Below are 23067 nucleotides of genomic sequence, written 5' to 3' on the forward strand. Positions count from 1 at the left end.
GTCTTATAATTATTCCTTTTAAAAAGAAGAGAGGAACATTAATTTAAAAGATTAATATACTATAATTTTTTCCAAAGATTACTGGTGACTATTATATGTAGACAAGGACATCTCAGCAGTTATATTCACATCCAATTGGTGAAAATACCCATTACCTATGTGCCAGAAATAGGTTTTGTGGTTTGTTTGTTTGGGGGTTTTTTTGCAGTTAAATTGCATACAAATTCCCCTGCTTAATACCAGAGAGAGCCCAGCCACCTGTGAAACAGTAAATTTGCCTTCCATCCTTTGCTCTCTTGTTTCTTGTTCTGCCACCCTACTAATAATCTGCTTTTAGAAAAAGACCAATAGGGCTTCCCTGGTGGCGCAGTGGTTGAGAATCCTCCTGCTAATGCAGGGGATACGGGTTTGATCCCTGGTCCGGGAAGATCCCACATGCTGTGGAGCAACTAAGCCCATGTGTCACAACTACTGAAGCCCACGCGCCTACAGCCCGTGCTCCACAACGAGAGAAGCCACCATAATAAAAAGCCCATGCACTGCAACGAAGACCCAACACAGCCAAAAATAAATACATAAATTTATTTAAAAAAAAAAAAACTGGCAATATTGTCCAGCTTGGTTCACAGGTAAATTTTACCAAACATTTATGGAAGAAATTATACTAATTCTCTATAATCTCATCCAAGAGATAGAAGCAGAGGGAACACTTTCTAGCTCATTCTATGAGCTGAGCATTACCCTAATAATATAACCAGACAAAGACATTACAAAAAAAACTACAGACCAGTATGTCTCATGAACATAGATGCACAGTCCTCAACAAATTATTAGCAAATTGAATCCAACAATGTATAGAAAGAATTATACACAACAACCAAGTCATGCAAGGCTAGTTCAACATTTGAAAAATCAATTAATATAATCCATCACATCAACAGGCTAAAGAAGAAAAATCATATAACCATATCAATAAATACAAAAAAAGCATTTGATAAAATCCAACATCCATACATGATAAAAACTCTCAACAAAGTAAAAAATAGAGGAGAACTTCCTCAACTTGATAGAAAACATCTATCCCAAAACCCAAAGCTAACATCATACTTTTTTTTCATTTTCATTGGAGTATAGTTAATTTACAATGTTGTATTAACATCAGACTTAATGGTGAGAAACTAAAAGCTTTCCCACTAAGATCAGGAACAAGGCAAGGCAAGGATGTCTCCTCACCTCTCAACACATCATATTGGCACATGATCAGTTAGACAAACCAGTAGAACAGCAATAGATCTATTTGAAAATGTAATAGTCTATTATAATATAGCAATAGATCTATTTGAAAATGGAAATGTAGTATGCATATGATAAAGGTAGTATCTCAGATATATTGGGGACAGATAAACATTTTAAAAAGTAGAGTTGGGATAACTGAATGGCTATATGAAAAAAAAAGCGGATCTAGTCCTTTCACCATATACTACAAAATATTCCAAATGGATCAAAGATGAAATAATAATGAAACCATAAAAACACTGGGGTGGGGGAACTGGTAAATTCCTCTATAGCCTGGAAGTGGGGAAAACTTTGACTCAAAGTCCAGAACAAAAAAAATCACTGACAAATTTAACTACATAAAAATTTTAAAAAGAAAATTTTGTATCACATAAAAGTTATAGAAAATGGTCAGGACATATGAGCCAACAGTTCACAGTAAAAGAAACACAAAGGCCCTTATATGGGAATTCCCTGGCGGTCCAGTGGATAGAACTCCTTGCTTTCACTGCTGCGGGTGCGGGTTCAATCCCTGGTTGGGGAACTAAGACCCTGCAGCCGAGTGGCACAGCCAAACAAAGAAACAAACAAAACAAAACAAAACAAAACAAAACAACCCACAAAGGCCTTTATATATATGTGAAAATATGGGCAATCTCACTCACATTAAAAGAGATACAAATTAAATCATACTGAGACTATTTTCTTTCCTATGAAATTGGTAGAAATCCAAGTATGATGATGTATTCTGTTACTGAGGCTGTGAGGAAAGAAGCACTGTCATGTACCTCTGGTGGGAAGGCCAAATGGTATTTCTCTGTGGAGGAGAATTTGGCATTATCTAGGACATATATATGTATTTAGCATTTAATCAGCAATCCTACTTCTAGGGATCTATCCCAATAATACTATGGCAAAACACAAAAACAAAAACATGCCTTTTCAGTGCAACACTATCTTATTATAGCAAGACCAGAAACAACCCAGTGTCCATCAGCTGGGGAATAGTTGAACAAACTATGGTACACTCACACAATGGAGTTTTATGGAGCTGTTAAAAGGAGTAAGGAAGATTTCTTCTATATACTCTGGCAATGACCTCCAGGATATATTGCTAAGTTAAAAAAAGCAAGGTGGGGCTTCCCTCGTGGCGCAGTGGTTGAGAGTCCGCTTGCCGATGCAGGGGACATGGGTTCGTGCCCCGGTCTGGGAAGATCCCACATGCCGTGGAGCGGCTGGGCCCGTGAGCCATGGCCGCTGAGCCTGCGCGTCCGAAGCCTGTGCTCCGCGGCGGGAGAGGCCACAGCAGTGAGAGGCCCGCGTACCGCAAAAAAAAAAAAAAAAAGCAAGGTGAAGAACAGTGTGTGTGGTATGCACTTATTTCATCCAAGAAAAGGCAGGGTAATATGAATATAAATACACACACACAAATGTGCTTATATTTTTCTTAAAAAGGGAGGAAAGAAGGGAGGGAGTGAGGGAGGGACATATAGAGAAGATAGATAAACTGAAAACCAATAAAAATGTTTATCTTTAGGGGGAGGGTGGCAATAAGGTGAAGAGGCTAGAGATGGAAGCTAAGCTAGACCTCTCCAAATGTAGCAGTTTTCAGTTTCAACTTTAGAATTATGTAAGTATCGTTACATGCAGTCACACAATTAAAATTAAATCAAAATGGGGGAAAAAAGTAATCCCAGCAAAGAAGCAAAGTGAAACAAGCAAGGTGGTGATTGACCCCCATAGACAGAGTTTATTTCTTATGCCTCTAAATATGGTGATGTGACTCCACATCCCTGGTGGAGCGTATCCTAAGGAAAAAATAAGCAACACAGGAATCTGTGTATCTGTTTTCATATATATATATATATATATATATATATATATATTGCAAATAAATAATTATATTAATGACATTGGGAATCAAAATTTTCAGTGTACGATAAAAGAGATACAAATATAAAATCAATGACAAAATTAAACAAAAACCCTATAATCCTATGTTTGAAATAAATTGAAAAATCATTAACTCTTGATGTATTATTCTCTTTAAAAATATGTTTCATAGCTCCATCCACTGAAAATGCCACGAAATAATGACCAACCTTATTACCCAGATTTGGGTCTTGAAATACCATTCCTCACTAAAAGGAACCAGGTCTGGGGCAGGAAATGTGCAAGATGAGTCTGAGACATTGCCTTGTACCAGACAACAAGGAAGTTATCAAAGATTACTAGGGCCAAAGACTACAAGAGAGCTAACTTAAAGGGGCTTTCTCTGTTAAATTTATAATTATATTTTTAAAAACCCTCATCAGTCACTTTGGAGGATAGGTAACCCACTCATTATTCTGAAAACCGGTAGGGAAAGAATCTATAATTTACCTTACCTTTTAAACTGTATCTTGGGGTAACCAATATATAGATGAGAAAAAGGTCTTCTTTATAGAAGTATTCCTGCTAATAAACATAGAATGAATGGTAGAATTAGATCATCATCATTTTGGAGCCCTAATGAAAATAAAGAATCTAGTAAATGATTATTAATGGCTGCTAAAACCAAGACGTGAAGGGCTGATAAGGGTAGTTGATACTGGATAGATCAGGCTGGCAACACCTAAACTTCTGGATTGATCTTTTCATCACAAAGAAAGATCCAGACTTAGTATGCACCTCTTGATGAGGTTGAACAGGAGGTTCTCAGCATTAACAAAGAAGTATACATACCAAAAATATTGAGCCTTAATTTGATTAAGCTTCTAGATGTAAGGACCAGTTTACAGAAAATACGGGGGTTAAATGGCACAAAATGAATGCAATCAGCAAAATCCAGAGAGTGGGAAATTCTACAGTTTAAATGACCCTATTCTTTCAACCCATAAAAGGCAAGAGGAAAGAAGGTGTGGAAGACTATAGATTTAAAGAGATGTATAGGGACTTCCTTGGTTGCGCAGTGGTTAAGAATCCGCCTGCCAATGCAGGGGACATGGGTTCGATCCCTGGTCTGGGAAGATCCCACATGCCATGAAGCAACTAAGCCCGTGCACGACAACTATGGAGCCTGCACTCTAGAGCCCCCGAGCCACAACTACTGAGCCCGAGTGCCACAACTACTGAAGCCCACATGCCCTAGAGCCCGCAGCCCAGCCGCAACTACTGAGCCCACGCGTTCTAGGGCCCACGTGCCTCAACTACTGAGCCCATGTGCTGCAACTACTAAAGCTCGTGCGCCTAGAGCCTGTGCTGCACAGCAAGAGAAGCCACCACAATGAGAAGCCTGCTCACCACAACAAAGAGTAGCCCCTGCTTGCCGCAACTAGAGAAAGCCCGTATGCAGTAACAAAGACCCAATGCAGCCAAAAAAAAAAAACCAAAAAAAAAAAAAGTTTTTTTTTAATTAAAAAAGAAGAGATGTATAAGTCACATCAACCAAGTACACTTGACCTTGAACAATGCAAGGGTTAAGGGCACCAACCCTCAGTGCAGTTGAAAATCCAGGTATAACTTATAACTGGCTCTCCGTATACGTGGTTCCTCTACATCTGCAGTTCCACATCACAGGACTCAACCAACTGCTTGTGTAGTACTGTAGTATTTACTATTGAAAAAAATCCATGTATAAGTGGACCTGTGATGTTCAAACCTGTGTTGTTCAAGGGTCAACTGTACAGGTCCACTTATTCTGGATCCTGAATTGTAGGAAAACAAGGAAATTTAAACATTGACTAGTTACTTAATAATATTAAGAAATTGTCATTTTAAGTATGATCATGATATTTTGGTTATGACAAAAACAGAGTATTTATCTTTATATATACCTAAGTTTTAAATGGATGAAATAATCTAATTTTTTTGTGCTTTGCGTTAAAACAATGGAGATGGGCTTGGGCAGCTGGGGAGGGGTACAGATTGGCCTTGGGTTGATAATTGATGAAGCTAGGTGACAGGTACATTGGAGTTCATTCATCAAGAATCTCTACTTTTATATATTTGAAATTTCCCACAATAAAAAGTGAATAAATGAATAAATACCTTGTATTAGCTGACAACTCCCAAAGTTGCAACCTCTAGCCCAGACGCTTCTCCTGAACTTCAGACTCCTATATTCAACTGCTGACTTGACATCTCTACTTGGATGACTAATATGCACCTAAAACTTAACATATCCAAAACCGAGATCATTATCTTTCCTCTCAAACATTCCCCATCTAGTCTTCCCATTCTAGTTAATGGCAACTTCATCTTTCCAGTTGCTCAGGCCAAAACCTAAGAGTCCTCCTTGACTCCTCTTTCTCAAATCCAATCTTTAAGCAAATACTAAGGTAATTCCTACAAAACATATCCAGAAATTTAACTGGGTATCCTGTATTTTTATTTGCTATATCTGACAACCTCATTCCACTGCCACAAGCTTGGATTACCGCAATCCAAACTGGTCTCCCTGATTTCACCCTTGTTCCAAGTTATAGCCTCTTCTCTAGGAAAGGGTGGAAGTTACTCTAACCATAAGTCAGATCATATTACCCCTTTGTTCAAACTCTTCACTGCAGCCAGAGTTCTCATGGTTTTCTTCTGTGTCCTCTGCAGTCTTCCCTTAACCTTGCCTCTCTCCCATTTACACTCCATTCCATACCTTTATGGGGCTCCTCACTATTGCTCTCCCTTACTTGATACACACCAGCTTCAGATCCCTTGCCCATTCTGTTCTTTCTTGGTTTACACCTTCCTCAGATATCAGCATAATAGGCTATCCCACCTCCTTCAGGTATTCTCTCAAATTATTCAAAATTGTAAAACCTCAATAATCACTATGGGGAATACCCTGGCGGTCCAGTTGTTAGGACTCCGCACTTCCACTGCAGGGGGGCATGGGTTGGATCCCTGGTCAGGGAACTAGGATTCTGCGTGCCACGCGGCGCAGCCCAAAAATAAATAAATAAATAATAATCACTATGTCTCTCCCCTGCTTTTTCTCCACCCTATCATTCTAATACACTACTTATTTTATGAATTTATCTTATTTTGCCTGTCTCAGCATGCACACCCATGCCTACCAGAATGTAATTTTAAGCTCTTTGAGGATAGGAATTTTTGTCTGTTTTGTACACTGCTGTATCCTCAAAATCTAGAAATTGTGCTGGCAAATAATAGGTGCTCAGAAAATATTTATTGTTAAATGAGTAACTAAATTATGACAATGGAGCAAATCTTTCCAAGTATCCACAAATTTAAAATAGATGGAGACTTCCCTGGTGGTCCAGTAGGTAAGACTCTGCACTCCCAATGCAGGGGTCCCCTGTTCGATCCCTGGTTGGAGAACTAGATCCCGCATGCGTGCTGCAACTAAGAAGTCTGCATGCTGCAACTGAAGATTCCTCATGCCATAACTAACAGCCGGCACAATAAAAATAAATAAATAAATATTTTTAAAAATATATATGATTTGTTTTCAGTTATTGCATTTCAAGTCCCTAATCACAAATTTTATTATATATTTTAATAAAGGAGATGAAATAAATATGGGATTCCTGAGTCCCATGTTTACTTATTTCTTTGATAGTCGAGTTTTTTTCTTCCATTCACACTAGCAGAATTTCCTCCATCTAAAGTCTAGATTTAGAATCCAGACAATTTTTGGACTTCCTTGGTGGCACAGTGGTTAAGAATCCACCTGCCAATGCAGGGGACGCGGGTTTGAGCCCTGGTCTGGGAAGATCCCACATGCCAGGGAGCAACTAAGCCCGTGTGCCACAACTACTGAACCTTCACTCTAGAGCCCACGAGCCACAATTACTGAAGCCTGTGCGCCACAACTACTGAAACCCACGCACCTAGAGCTTGTGCTCCGCGACAAGAGAAGCCACCGCAATGAGAAGCCAGTGCACAGCAACAAAGAATAGCCCCCCCACTTAACACAACCAGGGAAGACCCATGCACAGCGATTACCCAACGCAGCCAAAAATAAATAAGTAAATAAATTTATTTTTTAAAAAAAGAATCTAGACAATTTTATACATATCACTATAAGGCCATTATTTAAGGCCATTATAACTACATATAGATAATAAATCCTCTATTGTCTTCCATTTCTGTTTATGCTGACAGAGGAGAGTAATTTATATAGCATGTGGTTTGGGGTTTAGAATGACTACTCCCCAGGTTCCAGACCTAACTTACTCTTGAGGTTTCTTAAATGTGGTTGAAGAAATTCCATGGTTACAGCGACTATGCTTAACGACCACCTGGGGCTTGATGTGCTCAGTCTCAGGTTTACCTGTCCTCTCTGCATTCACCTGTCACCATGCTATCTGTATACATGCTTTTATATTCTCAGAGGGCAACGCTCCCTTGCAGATGCTAGTACAACAGTAATGAAGAGGTAGTCATTCTTAGGTAGGACCTTAGCCATTCTAAGGTAAATGAAAACTGAAATGCACACTTTAAAAACTTTCAAGGGCAGAGTTCCCTCTCTCTCTTATTCCCCAGTCCCATTAAAGGAAGCATAAAAGGAAGAGAAAGGTTTCAGTGCATGCGACTATTTCCACAAGAAAGGCCTTGGCACGGTGATGGGCAGGGAGGAGTATGTGGGCTGAAGAGGGTGTCCTAAGGGGCACAGAGCCCTCCCATCTGACCCGGTCTTCAACTCTGAGAATCCTGAGGCCACGGTGCAAGGCCCTTCAAGGGCCCCTACGGCTCCTCCATTTGGCCACAGGTTAAACTAATCTCTCCCTCAGACTTTGTGGCCCCTCTGGCCTCCACCAGGCCCGCCTCAACCTCGCGTACAGTCACTCTCTCTCATTTTCAGTCTCTTCTTTTCTACCAGGCGACATGCCCCAGAGTAAATCATTCCCTGTCGTTTCCAGAGACCTCCAAGGGATTTTCCATCATAATAATCAAAGACCAATCCCAGTGGGTTTCCATGGGTTCCGGTTCACCCTGACTTCCGGGGCGTACTCTCTTTCTCTTGTCTCTGAGGCAGGCCAGGAGGCCGTGGTCCCCAGCGCATCTGGCGAAAACAGCTCTCCAAGGATAAGCACAGAAGTCAAGTCCCTTGAAGAGCCAGGCTGGTCTTTCATCACAGGGAAAGGAAGGGCGACTAGGCACTCAAAGTTAAGACAAGTGGAGAAGCCAGCGCCCTGGGAAACTCCTCGAGATACCCGGGAATCCCGAACCCATTCGCGAGGACCCGACGGCTCCCCAGCCCCCCTCCCCCACCTTCACCTCACCCCGCTCCAGCCCGCCCTGTCCAAACCCCTCCGGCCTCCACCTCTGAGGGCCGGCTCGCGCCCGAACTGGGTGGGGTTGCGGGATCTGCCTCGAGGCCACTTGGTCCCGCGGAGGCAGCCTAAGCTGCGTGGCCACGCCCCCCAGGGCGCGCTCTGACCAATGAGAGTTACTCCTCGCCCCCTGGGCCCCGCCCCCGCTGCGGCAGGCTACTAACGGTTTTAACGGTCCTAACGGTTTCAACCGTTAACCATTTAATCGTGGGCCTGGCCTGCTAACCTACATTTCGCCGGGCACCAACACACCCACCCACGCGCACCTCACGAGATGGACCCTCCCACCTCCACACTCACACCCTGCAGTCCACCCACCCCTCACCAGGCATCCTTAGCCGATGAAGACCCTCTCAGTAGTCAACGCACAGTAGTTATAGATGGCTGGCTAAGTCATGAAATGGGATGAGATCACCAATGAAGGAGTATGGATGGAAAACAGATTGTATTGAGTCCTAGGACACACAACGTTTAGAGGCTTAGATGAAGAAAAAGCAGCAAAGGAGCCAGAGTGGGAGTGGTTAGGGATAGGGGAGGAACCCCAGGAGAGTGAAGTGCTGTGGAAGCCACCTGGACCATCCTTCAAAGAGGAGGAGGTTAGCTGTGTCAAATGCTGCTGATGAGTCAAGGAAAATGAGGAGTGAGAATTAATTATTGGTGACCTGGAAGGGAGCAGTTTTAGTGATGTAGTGGGGACAAAAACCTGATTGGTGTGTGGTTTCAAAAGACATTGCTGATAAAGGACTAGTATCCAAAATCTATTTAAAAACTCAACAATAAAAAAATTAAGTTGGCCGAAGAGCTAGACACCTCCCCAGAGAAGATACACAGATGGCAAATAAACATATGAAAAATGCTCAACATTGTATGCATTAGGGAAATGCAAAATAAAACAGATAACACTATGCAACTTTAAGAATTGCCAAATTCCCAGAATGCTGGAAACACAAAATGCTGGTGAGGCTGTGGAGCAACAGGAACTCTCATTTGTTGCTGATGGGAAAGCTGAATGGTACAGCCACTTTGGAAGATGTTCTGGCAGTTTCTTATAAAATTAAATATACTCTTACCATATGATCCAGCAGTCATGCTCTTTGGTATTTACCCAAAGGAGTTGAAAACTTATGCCCACACAAAAACCTGCACATGGATGTTTATAGCAGCTTTATTCATAATTGCCAAAACTTGGAAGCAATCAAGTTGTCATCTTCAGTAGGTGAATGGATAAATAAACTGTGGTACATCCAGACAATGGACAATTATTCAGGACTAAAATATCTATCAAGCTATGAAAAGACATGGAGGGAACTTAAATGCATTTTACTAAGTGAAAGAAGCCAATCTTGAAAAGGCTACATACTGCAGGATTCTAAACAGTATGACATTCTGGAAAAGGCAAAACTATGGAGATAGTAAAAAGATCAGTAGTTGCCAGGGGTTAGAGGGGGAGGGTGGGCTGAATAAGTTGAGCACAGAGGATTTTTAGGGCAGTGAAACTATTCTTTTTGATACTATAATGGTGCATACATGTCATTATACATTTGTCCAATCCCATAGAAGGAACAACACCAAGAGTGAACTCTAAGGTAATCTATGGACTTTGGGTGATAATTCTGTGTTGATTTAGGGTCAGCATTTATAATAAATGTACTATTCTGTATGTGTGGGAGCAGGAGGTATATGAGAAATCTATGGACCTTCCACTCCATTTTGCTTTGAACCAAAAACTATAAAAAAAAGTCTATTAAAAAAATAAATTAAAAAAAAAGAGCAAGAGGAGAGATTTGGCATATCCATACAATGGAAAACTACTAAGCAATAAAAAGGAATGAACAACTGATAGGCACAGTGACATGGATAATTCTCAAAATAATTATGCCAAGTGAGAGAAGACAGACACACAAAAGAATACATACTGGATGATTCCACTTACATAAAGTTCTAGAAAATGCAAATTATAGTGACAGAAAGCCAAACAGCAGTTTCCTGAGTGCCATATAGAAGGAATACTAATGGGCAGAAAGAAACTTTGGGGTGTGGATATGTTTACTACCTAGATTGTGGTTATGTTTCATAGATGTATACATAGATCAAAATGTGTCAAGTTGTACAATTTTTTTTTGTTTTTTGGCGGTGCCCCGTGGCTTGTGGGATCTTAGTTTCCTGACCAGGGATTGAACTTGGGCCCTCGGCAGTGGAAGTACAGAGGCCTAACCACTGGACTGCCAGGTAATTCCCTCTACAACTTTTTGACTTACCATTTTTAAGACTTATCTCTGTGGATTCAAGTATCTGTAGCCAGACCTACTAGAGAATGGACTTGAGGATATGGGGAGGGGGAAGGGTAAGCTGTGACAAAGCGAGAGAGAGGCATGGACATATATACATTACCAAACGTAAGGTAGATAGCTAGTGGGAAGCAGCCGCATAGCACAGGGAGATCAGCTCGGTGCTTTGTGATCGCTGGGAGGGGTGGGTTAGGGAGGGTGGGAGGGAGGGAGACGCAAGAGGGAAGAGATATGGGAGCATATGTATATGTATAGCTGATTCATTTTGTTGTAGAGCAGAAACTAACGCACCATTGTGAAGCAATTATACTCCAATAAAGATGTTAAAAAAAAAAAGTATCTGTAGCCAATTTATAGTAACTCCATTATTTCGTTGTTTGATTATAGGCCAATTTTCTCATTGTCCTCTTGATAAACATTCAGCCTGTTTATAGTTTTTCCCCTATACAGATACAGCAATGAACATTTTTGTAGTTGTGAATACATGTGAGAGGGGATCTCCAGGGTTACTATACTAATAGGGTGGACTTTCTGGCTAGTAGGGCTTGTGCCAGTGACAAAGCCCTACTGAGTGTTTCCTGTTTTTGAACTTTTCGTTGGCAGAGTTTTAGAGGCTAATCGCCAGCTTCTTTGGGTTAGTAAAAGGAGTGAACTGTTCATGTCCCTGTGTTATAAATGAGAGAGACAATAATCTGCCCAAGGCTAGCTTGGGATGGAACCATGGTGTCAGATACTTTCATGCTGCTTCTTTTGCTCCTCTGTTATGCTCTCTCCTCCTTCACTTGGGCCCTTGTAACATTCACCAACATTTGCCACCAGTTAGTGTTCCTAGTCACCACAAACTCCTGAGAAGTTGATAGAGCCTTATTCTGAAGCAGCATTTTTATCCTAAGAGCTACCAGCCCCTTTAGCATTTCTTCTAACTCCATGAAATGTTATAAATTTATATCCCTGGCAGTATGGTTGAAGTTTAAAAAATGCAGGATTTGCCTTTAAAATATTCGCTATTTCATTGACTGTGAGCTCATCAGACTCCACTGTGGAGCCTTATATGTTTATATAAGAACTCTCCCAAGCTGTTAATGCTGAGGGACAGATTTCTCTCAGAGAGAAGTAAGAGTAGAGCAGGAAGCACAAAGGGGTAGCAGGCTGGGCTCTACCTCAACAATCAGGAGCATTGTGTAGTCACAACATCCCTTTGTCACTAAGCAACAAGAAGTTGACCTGCTGAGATGCTCTTTCTCCAGAAGTAACCTCAAAAAGACAAGAGGAAAGTTTGCCTTTTCTGCTCGTTTCCCAGAAAGATGCAAAGTGCTTTAGTAGGCTCCTGGGTAAGAGTGTACTTTACATTAATCCTAGCCCCTGGCCCTGGGGTAGTACCTGAAATATGAATTACTCATGAGAATAAAGTGAGAATGGTTTCATCCAGCATCCAGGCTAGAGGAGGACCCCAAACTGCCCACTCCCCCTCTGCCATTATGAGGTCCCCCTACAGCTTATCTAGTCTTCCTGACACCATGCCCTCTTCCATGTGTCCTGGTCTCATGCCTGGATTAGCTGATCCTCTTAGTCCTCTAGCCACCCCATTTATTCCCAGTCCTTTGTTTGATCCCCCCAAACTTCTGTAGTTTGACTGCTCTCTAGACTGGGAACATCTTGAGGCTAAAGACTGCCTTCTACTATCTGTATGTCCCATGCCTGGAATACAGTAAAGGCCCAGTAAATACTGTTGAAATAAACTGAATAGAGAGAAAGGAGTGTTTGACAATAGTAGAAGGATGGACAGACGAGTTGGATGACCCAAGCACTCAGTGGGATGAAAAGATAAAGGGCTTCCCAGGCACGCTTAGGAGCCCACTTTGATGGCCAGAGGCCAGCTGGGAACAGGTTGTTTCTGCTCAGGACTATGATCATGGCGTGGACTAGACACATTGTCCTCTCCAGGGGGTATTCAGGACAGTGAGGTTGGGCCATAAGAGTTCCCAGGCCAGACATGGTCATCCATGTTGTCAGCCTAATGACATCAGCACAGTACAGCTTCTTATACCCCCAGTAGGTGCTCATTTCTGTCTTCTGCCAGTCCTTGTCTCTGAAATTCTCTCCAGAAGGTATCCACTGTTGGTAAAGTACTTCTTTGGGAAAGTTCATCCTTTGTTTAAGTGCTCCAGTTTCAGAGGGTGCCCTACTTGCCCCAGAATAACGAAGTGTGTAGCAAACAGGTGTTCGTGACTTTGTCAATAGATGCAGAATATGTATCCATTTAATCCTGGCTTTTCAGTGACCCTTGACCTCTATTAACAATGCAGGGAAGACAATGAAGGGGACTTCCTCTCAGATCCCCCAGGGAAGGACCATGCTACTAGATGGTGGCCCTGTTCTCAAAACTCTGCTCAGTGCTTCCTAAGTCACCCTAACTCAGAACCTGTCTGGTCCCCTTCCCTGCTGAAGTCTTCCCTTGCTCTTGGAAGAGAATCCATGTTCCTAACCCAGTCTAGGTCCTGTCCCTCCCTGACCTCACCTTACTTCTCCTTGTCTTGCTCACAGCCTTTTAGTCAATAAGGCCTCTTTTTTTTTTTTTTTTTTTTTTTCGGTTCTTCCAACACAACTCTGTCTCTGGCCTCTGAATCTTTGCACTTGCAGTTCTCACCACATAGAATGCTCTTCTGCTGCCCCTCACATGGCTGACTCCTTCAAGTACCATGCCCATTGTCATGAGATGCTGTCCCTACTCCCTGTCACTCGATCTAGTCATCAGGTTCTTTCTTTCCTGACTCTATTCACTTGTCTTACTCCCTCACCAGAAGGAAGGTTGATAGAGGCAGGGTCTTTCTGTCTTTTCACTGCTGTGTGTGTCCCCAGCCCATATTAGGACCCTATTGAAGAAAGAAAGAGAGAGAGAGAGAGAGAAAGGAAGGAAGGGGGGGAGGGAGGGAGGGAGGGTGAGAGGAAGGAGGGGAGGAAGGAAGGAAGGCACCCTTTCCTTACAGACATAACCCTCCCAGGTGGGCCAGCACAGCTGAGGCCAACTGTTCTAATGGTGGATGGAGACACCTCTCTGTTGGCGCCTCTCCAGGGTGTCCCTCCTTCTCTGATTCTTTTTATTCTGTGAGGAACTCCCAGGAGAGGCTTCTAGCCTGGGGGCTCTGAGGTCTAGGACTCAGGGTGGGGGTTGGGGTGGGATTCACCCTCAAGCCTGCCTTGTTACAGCACAACAGTGGCTTCTATGGGCACTACAGAGGCCAATTCAAGAGTGAAAGTGCTCGAGAATATCGCCTTGCAGCCAAGCCCCAGCCCCCAGCAGTGTTCCTGCAGCGCTGTCAGGTACGAGGCAGCCCTGGGTGCAGCTGCCACGGCTGAGCCAGATTCTGCTTCTCTCAGGCCCCAAGAGCAATATCCTCAACCTTAACGCAACTGGACTGACACTTGAGGCCAGCCTATCCCCAGGACTTGCATGAGGCCTGGCCCCTCTTCCCTGAAATGTCAGGTCCTCCCCCTACAGATACATGGGTGGAGAAGAGCCAGTACCAGGCTGGACAGTTTTGCTCACTGCTCCTTCTAAATGGAGGAAGAGTCAGGGTCTAGGTGGGGTGGGTGGTCATGGAGAGAGAGCCTCCAGAACCCAAGAAGTAAGCCTTGAGTTTTGCAGACGGCTGTCCTTCAGCACAGATTCCTTGATGCCATGAAAGTCAATGGTCTAGCTCACAGGCAGCCTCGTAGTCCAGGGGCTCAGGAGTGAGTAGGAGGCCTCCTCTGGTCAGTAAAACAGCATAGAAAGTGGCAGGTGTCCGCCCCCATGCCTAACCAAGGAGGACTGGAAAGGAGTGATGGCAGAATCGGCCTAGGGTGGCTGGAAAAGGCTTCCAGATAACAGGAGAGGGACGCAGGGCTGCAGGCCCTCCACTGCTTCCAGGCCTGGAGACAAGGAGGGGACACTGAGCATAGTCAGGGTCCCAAAAGTAAAAAGCCCACTCAAAACAGAACTCAGGAGGGTATACATATAAAGGAGTAGGTGTGGGAGCTTCAGGGAAAGGCATTCTCACAGGATGGTAACAACCGAGTGGTCAGTACTGCTGGGCTTTAAGGAACAAGGGGAAGGCATGGCTCCTAGAACCCAGATGGAGAGAGTGGTATGGAGAGGGCTCTCCTGAGAGAAGTGGTGATTTCGGGTAGAGAGACACAGCCAGGTAGGGGCGGGCCCGGAAGGGAGCCAGGAGAAGAAACACCTCCTCCCTCCTTCCCTCCATCTCCTTTCCAGGCTTCCTTTCAGGTCAGAGGGAAGTCAACCTGGTGAGAAGTGTGCTCACATCAGACTCCTGGGAAAGATCAGGGTGGAGGAGGGCTGAGAGGGACCTGGAGGTGTGCCTGGAACATGCTCCGCCCACTGCAGCTTCTTGTTTCCCAGCCTCTAGCCAGGTCCTACTTGACTGGCCATCTGGATTCTCTACAAATTGCTTTCCCAGGCCAAGAGCAGGGTCTTGGAGTCTGCCATGCTACAGAGCCTGAACTTCCTTAGCATGCCCAGTTGGAACGGCTGCCTGGTACTGCCTACTGAGCAAGGCCCAAATGCAACTCCAGACTGCTCGTCTGGGGCCACCTCCCTTGAGAGAGTGATGAGATCTGCCTAGTACAGGGACAGAGGTAACCTGGGCACTTCCTGCTGGGTGTCTGTAGTAGTCCTCAGTGGCAGCCCTCATCCCAAAGACCTGAATGTCCTCTTAGTCTGTCCCCCAGGAACAGAGTAGAGGACATATTTGGGGACATATTTTGATTGAAGTGAAGTCTTGTTACATGTTGGCATTATCAGCAACCCCAAAATAGCATGGTCTGTGTATCTTGGGCTTAGGTTGTACAAATGCCAAGTCTGACCCTTTCTAGATCTAAAGCTGTTTTAATTAGTGGGACTACTCAGGGAAGGTGCACATTCTTTTTTCTTATTTGCTGAGAGATACCAAGTGTCAGCTGGCTGACTGCAGCTATTCTTGTTGAAAACCTTTCCAAGATGTAGCAGCCACTTACCTTTAGTTTGGGGCAGGTAGAAATTTTGTCATTCAGATGCAAGAAGATTCTTTTTTCTTTTTATTCTTCTTTTTCTTTTTTTCTTCTAAACCAGATTAGTTTATTTCTGGCCTTCACCTGTCTGACTCTTGGGAAATGTAATCCTGGTCTTGTTTGTTCTTAAGGTCAGGCCAGAGTGCCAGGGCTCATGGTTGGAGGCAGGTCCTTCGTTGGTGGTGCCGTGATTGCTGTGTCTCTGCCTCTGCCCCACCCCCCACCATGCCTCAGTCTGCCACAGGGACTCCTCACTCAGTACCCCACTAATTGCACACTGCCCAGCCTCCAGAGAGGCCCTTAGTCCTCCCACAGGCAAACATTGACCCATCCCAGGAAATCTACTTCTCTTCCAAGGCCTCTTTAGCTCAAACCCTAGCCCAAGCCCTACCTGCTCATAGACCACGGATTTTACCACCTGAGTGGAAAAGGAGCTTTAGATGGTTTAGAAGCAAAGATGCAGGTGAAATTCTCCTCAGGGACAAGAATACTTAGAATTGCCTGGGTGGAGAGGAAATTACTGCACTTTTCACTAGACTCCCACAGTTGTGAGAATAAAACTCAAGTCAGTGGGAGTCGATAGATGATCCTGTCACTGTAAGAATAGTGAGTTTCCAAATTCAGACCTGCCTCCAACAGCAGAGGCATCCACATTCTAGGGCTGTGTACAACTTTAAAGCTAAGGGTAGAGATGGGGGAGGGATTGGGGGGGCAACTGGAACATGCCCCAGACCTCCAGATTTTTTAATTGAAATTTTTTTTGAGATGGTTGTAGATTCAGAAACAGTTGTAAGAATTAGTAAAGAGAGATCCCTTTTATGCTTTGCCCAGTTTCCCCCAATGGTAACATTTTGCATATCTATAGTAAAATATCACAACCAGGACGCTGACATTGCTGCAATCTACCTATTTCATTCAGATTTCCTCATTTGTGTGTGTGTATTAAGATCTATAAAATCTTGGAATTCTCTGCTGGTCCAGTGGTTAGGACTCCACGCTCTCACTGCTGAGGGCCTGTGTTCGATCCCTGGTCAGGGAACTAAGACCCCACAAGCCACGTGGCATGGCCATAAAAACCCATAAAAATCTATAAAATCTTTTTAAAATTAATTTTAATAACAGTATAGCTGATTTACAATGTTGTGTTAGTTTCTGCTGTATAGCAAAGTGAATCAATTATACATATACATATATCCACTCTTTTTTAGATTCTACTCCCATATAGGTCGTTAAAGAATATTGAGTAGAGTTCCCTGTTCTATACAGTAGGTTCTTATTAGTTATCTATTTTATATATAGTAGTGTGTATATGTCAATCCCAATCTCCCAATTTATCCATTCCCCCTGCTTTCCCCCTTGGTAACCATAAGTTTGCTTTCTATATCTGTGACTCTATTTCTGTTCTGTAAATAGGTTCATTTGTACAATTTTTTTAGATTCCACATATAAGTGATATCACATGATATTTGTTGTTCTCTGTCTGACTTACTTCACTCTGTATGACAAGTTCTGGGTCCATCCATGTTGCTGCAAATGGCATTCTTTCTTTTTATGGCTGAGTAGTATTCCATTGTATATATGTATCACATCTTCTTTATCCATTCCTCTATTGATGGGTATTTAGGTTGCTTCCATGTCCTGGCTATTATAAATAGTACTGCAATGAACATTGGGGTACACGTATCTTTTTGAATTATGGTTTTCTCCAGATATATGCCCAGGAGTGAGCTTGTTGGATCATATGCTAGTTCTATTTTTAGCTTTTTAAGTAATCTCCATACTGTTCTCCATAGTGGCTGTTACCAATTTAAATTCCCACCAACAATGTAGGAGGGTTCCCTTTTCTCCACATCCTCTCCAGCATTTATTGTTTATAGATTTTTTCATGATGGCCATTCTGACTGGTGTGAGGTGATGCCTCATTGTAGTTGTGACTTGCATTTCTCTAACAATTAATGATGTTGAGCATCTTTTCATGTGCCTCCTGGCCATCTGTATGTCTTCTTTGGAGAAATGTCTATTTAGATCTTCTGCCCATTTTTTGATTGGGTTGTTTGTTTTTTTGATATTGAGCTGCATGAGCTGTTTGTCTATTTTGGAGATTAATCCCTTGTTGGTCACTTCATTTGCAAGAGAAAAAAAAAGATCTATAAAATCTTGTCACCCGTGTAGGTTTGTGCATCCACCACCACAGTCAAGATACTGACCAATATCACAAGGATCCCTGGTCCTGCCCTTTTTTTTTTTTTTCGCGGTACGCGGGCCTCTCACTGTTGTGGCCTCTCCCGTTGCGGAGCACAGGCTCCGGACGCGCAGGCTCAGCAGCCATGGCTCACGGGCCCAGCCGCTCCGCGGCATGTGGGATCCTCCCGGACCGGGGCACGAACTCGCGTCCCCTGCATCGGCAGGCAGACTCTCAACCACTGCGCCACCAGGGAAGCCCGTGGTCCTGCCCTTTTATACCCATCAGCCTCTCATTCCTCCACCCTTCCCCTGTCCCTAACTGCTATTTTTCCTCCATTTCTAAAATTTTGTGACTTCAGAAACGTTATGTGAATGGAATGATACAGCATGCAACCTTTGGGGAATGGCTTTTCTTGCTCAGCATAATTTCCTGAAGATTCCTCCAAGTTGTGTGTATCAACGGTTCAATTTCCATTACTGAGTAGTATTCTGTGGTATGTATATAGCAGTTTACTTAACCATCCATCTATGAAAATGTATCTGGGCTGATTCCAGTTTTTACCTCTTACAAATAAAGTTGCTATGAACATTTGTGTACAGGTTTTTGGGTGAACATAAATTTTCATTTCTTTGGAATAAATACCTAGGAGTGCAATTGCTGGGTCATATGATAGTTGCATTTATTTATTTATTTTTAATATTTTATTTATTTATTTGGCTGCACCGGGTCTTAGTTTCGGCACACGGGATCTTCGTTGCCGCGTGAGGGATCTTTAGTTGCAGTATGCAGGATCTTTTTTTTAGTTGTGGCATGCGGGATCTTTTTATAGTTGCAACATGCAGAATCTTTTAGTTGCGGGCATGCGGACTCTTAGTTGCGGCATGTAGGATCGTGTTCCCTGACCAGGGATAGAACCTGGCCCCCTGCAATGGGAGCTCAGAGTCTTAGCCATTGAACCACCAGGGAAGTCCCCGTAGTTGCATTTAAGTTGTTTGTTTGGTTTTTTAATGTGGATGGAAATTTTTTTTAATTGAAGGAAAGATTCTTTAAATTCTATAGCACTTTACAATTTTCAAAAGTTTCACACACGATTTCATATAATCCCATAATAACTTTTTTTCTCCTACCCCTATATTGTACCTCCTGCATGTTAAGTTTTTTTTTTTTAATTGTCAAACTGTTTTCCAGAGTGGCTGTTTCACATTTTACATTCCCACCTGCATTGAGCAAATGATTGTATTTCTCTGCATTCTCACCAACATTTGGTGTTGTCTCTATTTTTTATTTTAGCCATTCTGATTGATGTGTCATGATAGCTCACTGTGGGGTTTTTTTGTGTTTTTTTTTGAGTGTGTTGGGTCGTCATTGCTGTGCGCAGGTTTTCTCTAGTTGTGGTGAGCGGGGGCTACTCTTCGTTGTGGTGTGCGGGCTTCTCATTGTTGTGGCTTCTCTTGTTGTGGAGCACAGGCTCTAGGCACGCAGGCTTCAGTAGTTGTGGCACGTGGGCTCAGTAGTTGTGGCTTGCAGGCTCTAGAGCGCAATCTCAGTAGTTGTGGCACACGGGCCTAGATGCTCCATGGCATGTGGGATCCTCCGGGGCCAGGGCTCGAACCCGTGTCCCCTGCATTGGCAGGCAGACTCCTAACCACTGCACCACCAGGGAAGCCCTCTCACTGTGGTTTTAATTTGCATTTCCCTAACATTCAGTGATGGTGAACATCTTTTCATGTGTTATTTGCCATCTGTATATCCTCTTTGAAGAAATGTCTTCATGTTGTTTGCCCATTTTCTAATTGGAATTTTTATTTTGCTGTTCAGTTGTGAGAGTTCTTTATACATTCTAGATACTAGTCCTTTATTGGATATGTGATTTGCAAATATTTTCTCTCAGTCTGTAACTTGTCTTTTCATCCTCTTCACATGGACTTTCACAGAGCAAAACTTAAAAAAAAATTTTGATGAGGTCTAATTTATTGATTTTTTTTTCTTTTATGGCTCTTGCTTTTGGTGTCACATCTAAGAACTCTTTGCCTAGCTCTAGATTCTGAAGATTTTCTATTTTTTTCCTGAAAGGGCTCTGGGTTTTTAATCTCTTGTGTCAGTTTGCTTTATGAGGAATGAAAGGTAAGGCCAGCTGGCTTCCTACCTTCATGGAGCTTTCATTCGATTTGGAGAACACCAGCTGTCTAAGGCAGGAGATCCCAATAGGGGAGCTTGTTAAAGGCTCCACCCCGAAGATTCTGGTTCAGGGATCTGGGATGGAGCTAGCCCCTGACTTTTATCTAGCAACTTATTGTCAGCCATTGCTCATACCCCAACCCAGCCAAGATTGGACTCACCAGATCAGGTACTTCATTCTGGTCCGCAGCAGGAGAAGCTGAGTGGCTGAGGTGGAGGGACCCTGGGGGCAGAGACCAGGCACAAAGGCAAGGTGGACGGTCTTGGGAGAGATTCCTGCTGAGGTCTAGGGGCCTGAGAGGTGGTCTCTCTCTGCCTGGGGATGGAACATGGCTCTCTGGCCCCAACTGGGCTAAAGCAAATGCCCTGGGGATCTTCTGTCCCTGTTCACTGATTTAACAGCAAATATATATTGAGCACAGTGCCAGGCTCAGTGTTGGAGTTATAGATGTGAGTAAAACAGACAGTAACCTTGCCCATGAGGTGCTTGTGTTCTAGTCAGGGGCATCAGATGGTAAACAGCAACATAATACATAGTAATACAGTATGTTAGAAGGTGAAAAATGCTGGGTTGGGGTGATGGGACTGCTGGTGTAGTAGTGGTCAAGGAAGACCTCCCAAGAGGTAGGTGAGAGGGAGGCATGGCCAGCTGGGAGAAAAGTCCCAGGCAGAAGTAACTGGTAGTACAAAGGTCCAAGGTGAAAGTAGCTAGTGTATTTGAGGAACAGTGAGGACGCCAGTGTGGCTAGAGGTAATGGAGGAATCAATATCATGTGGATCTCATGGACCACTATGATGACTTTGACTTTTATAAACATGAGGAACTGTTGTGGATTTTTGGCAAACAAGGAGTGTGATCTGATTTACATATTAAAACAGTTATTCTGCCTGCTAAGAGGACAATAGACTGGAGAGGCAAGCTTGGAAGTAGGGACACCAAGTGGGAAGCTCTTGCAGTAATTGAGGCATGAGGGGAAGGTGGCTTAGAGCAGAGAAAGCAGCGGCTATGCTGAGAAGTGGTCTGATCCTGGGTACATATTGAAGGAAGTATCAGCAGGATTTCCTGGCACACTGGATGTAGAGTGTGAAAGAAAAGAATCAAGGGGACTCCGAGGTGTTTGGCAAGATCTAGCTGCCATGACCTGAGCTGGGGGAGGCTATAGGTGGGGTGGTTTTGGGGAATGATCCAGAGCTCAGCCATGTGTCTGGAGATGCCCGTTAAGACATTTACATGGGAATATGGAGCAGGTGGTTGGCTAGTGAGTCTGGAGTTCGGGAGAGAGCTCAAGCTCTAAAGAGAAATTTCAGTTTCCAGGTGGTATTTAGGGCCAAGAGGCTGGGTTGTTGATGAGAGAGTGAAAGAGAGGAGGAGAGAGCTGGAGCCTAGTCCTGGATGATCTAAAGGACCCAATGTGAAACTTAAACCACTGCCCCACTAACGGCAGGATGTCCTGGAAAATGCCTCAGCCCCTTCCTCAATCAGTGGCCCCAGAGGCTTCTGCTTTGAGAGCAAGTGCTGGGATGAGATGTTCCAGGAATGAGGTGTTGCTTTAATTTTTATCTGCCCTTTCAGTGTGTTGGCAGTTTAGCAGTTTAAGGATGGTGGCTCCTGGCAACTTCCCTCCATTATGGGGCCCTGAGTTAGCATCTTGGGGACAGGTAAGCATCATCTTTCCCCATTCACCTTCTTTTTCACTGTCTTTCTAGGAGCCAGCGCAGCAACATTTCTTCTCCAAGCATGACAACCGCACTTCCTTTGACAAAGTGAGTGCTAGAGAGAGGAAGGAAAATGGGCAGACTCCCAGCCTAGGTTGAAGTTGAGGTAGGGTGGAGGGGAGAAGACATTGCAGGGAGAGAGGGCTCTTTATACAGACAGAGGAGTGTCTGTCTTCCTGACAACCTCTTTCTTCTGGGAAACAGCCCATTCTACAAACAGATGTACCTCTGCTTTGGTTTCCCCCACCAGCTTGCCTGACAATGTGCAAATATCTTAGGAACCACTGACTTTCTGGGGGCTTCATTCACTCTGGAATGGAAGGCATGACTGGGGATGCAGGCCAAAGAGGCTGGGGTCCAGGCCAGGGAGGCCAGGCACAGGCCAGGCATCACCAGGCAGGCTTGGGTATAGGAGGGGCCCAAGGAATTGCCTGGTGCCAGGACTGTGGGCCAAGGGCCCATACCGTTGAGGAGGGCCCCTACTGCCTGCTACAGGGAATCGGAAGGCGGAAAGACCTGGAGCGCCTGTGGCAGCAGCACACCTTCCTGCGCTGGGCACCCTGTGAACTGGAGTTGCGCCAGCCACGGCCCCTTGAATCCTCCTACCAGGCTGATTTCCGGTCAGGGCCAGGACTCAGTGACCTCCCCCAGCGCCTTGCCCACTTTGTGCAGATCCAGCCTTCCCGTGCCAGCACCACCTACCAGCAGAACTTCTGCCAGCCATCCCGTGGTAGCCATTGTGGCAGTGACAACATGGGGCCCCAGGCCCCAGTCACCAACACACTGCCTGACCTCCCAGGGATCCCAAGACCCAAGCTGCTGCAGCATTACCTTCATGCTGGGGTCTCTGAGTGTCTAAACTGGTCCAGAACATTAAACAAGGACAGCTAACTCAGTGGCCTGTCTGTGCTTGCAGCCCAAGAGATCTCAGAGGCTGGAGAACAGTAAGGCACAGCCAGGCCCTACGCCTGGCTCCTATGTTGCTTGTGCCATGGAGCCTTGTGCAGCCTTGTGCTGGTTGGGGGAGGTGCTGCCTGGGGAGTCTTGCCAGTGAGTGAGAAGAGGTAAGGCCTGCAGGAGGCTAATGGTCCAGGAAGGTTAC

The 23067-nt window shown here is 44.3% G+C and overlaps 1 protein-coding gene across 1 annotated transcript; it reads left to right on the forward strand.

Annotated features, from left to right (window-relative positions):
• Window positions 1-12141: 12141 nt before the first annotated feature.
• On the forward strand, window positions 12142-22856 carry CIMIP7 (ciliary microtubule inner protein 7). The gene is made up of 4 exons (XM_060307293.1): window positions 12142-12168; window positions 14045-14158; window positions 21957-22013; window positions 22440-22856. Exons 1-4 carry the CDS (start codon window positions 12142-12144, stop codon window positions 22854-22856), a joined length of 615 nt encoding a protein of 204 aa, XP_060163276.1.
• The last annotated feature ends 211 nt before the right edge of the window (window positions 22857-23067 follow it).

The sequence above is a fragment of the Globicephala melas genome, chromosome 11 (assembly GCF_963455315.2).
Source record: "Globicephala melas chromosome 11, mGloMel1.2, whole genome shotgun sequence".
In the NCBI taxonomy this organism is placed as follows: Eukaryota; Metazoa; Chordata; class Mammalia; order Artiodactyla; family Delphinidae; genus Globicephala; species Globicephala melas.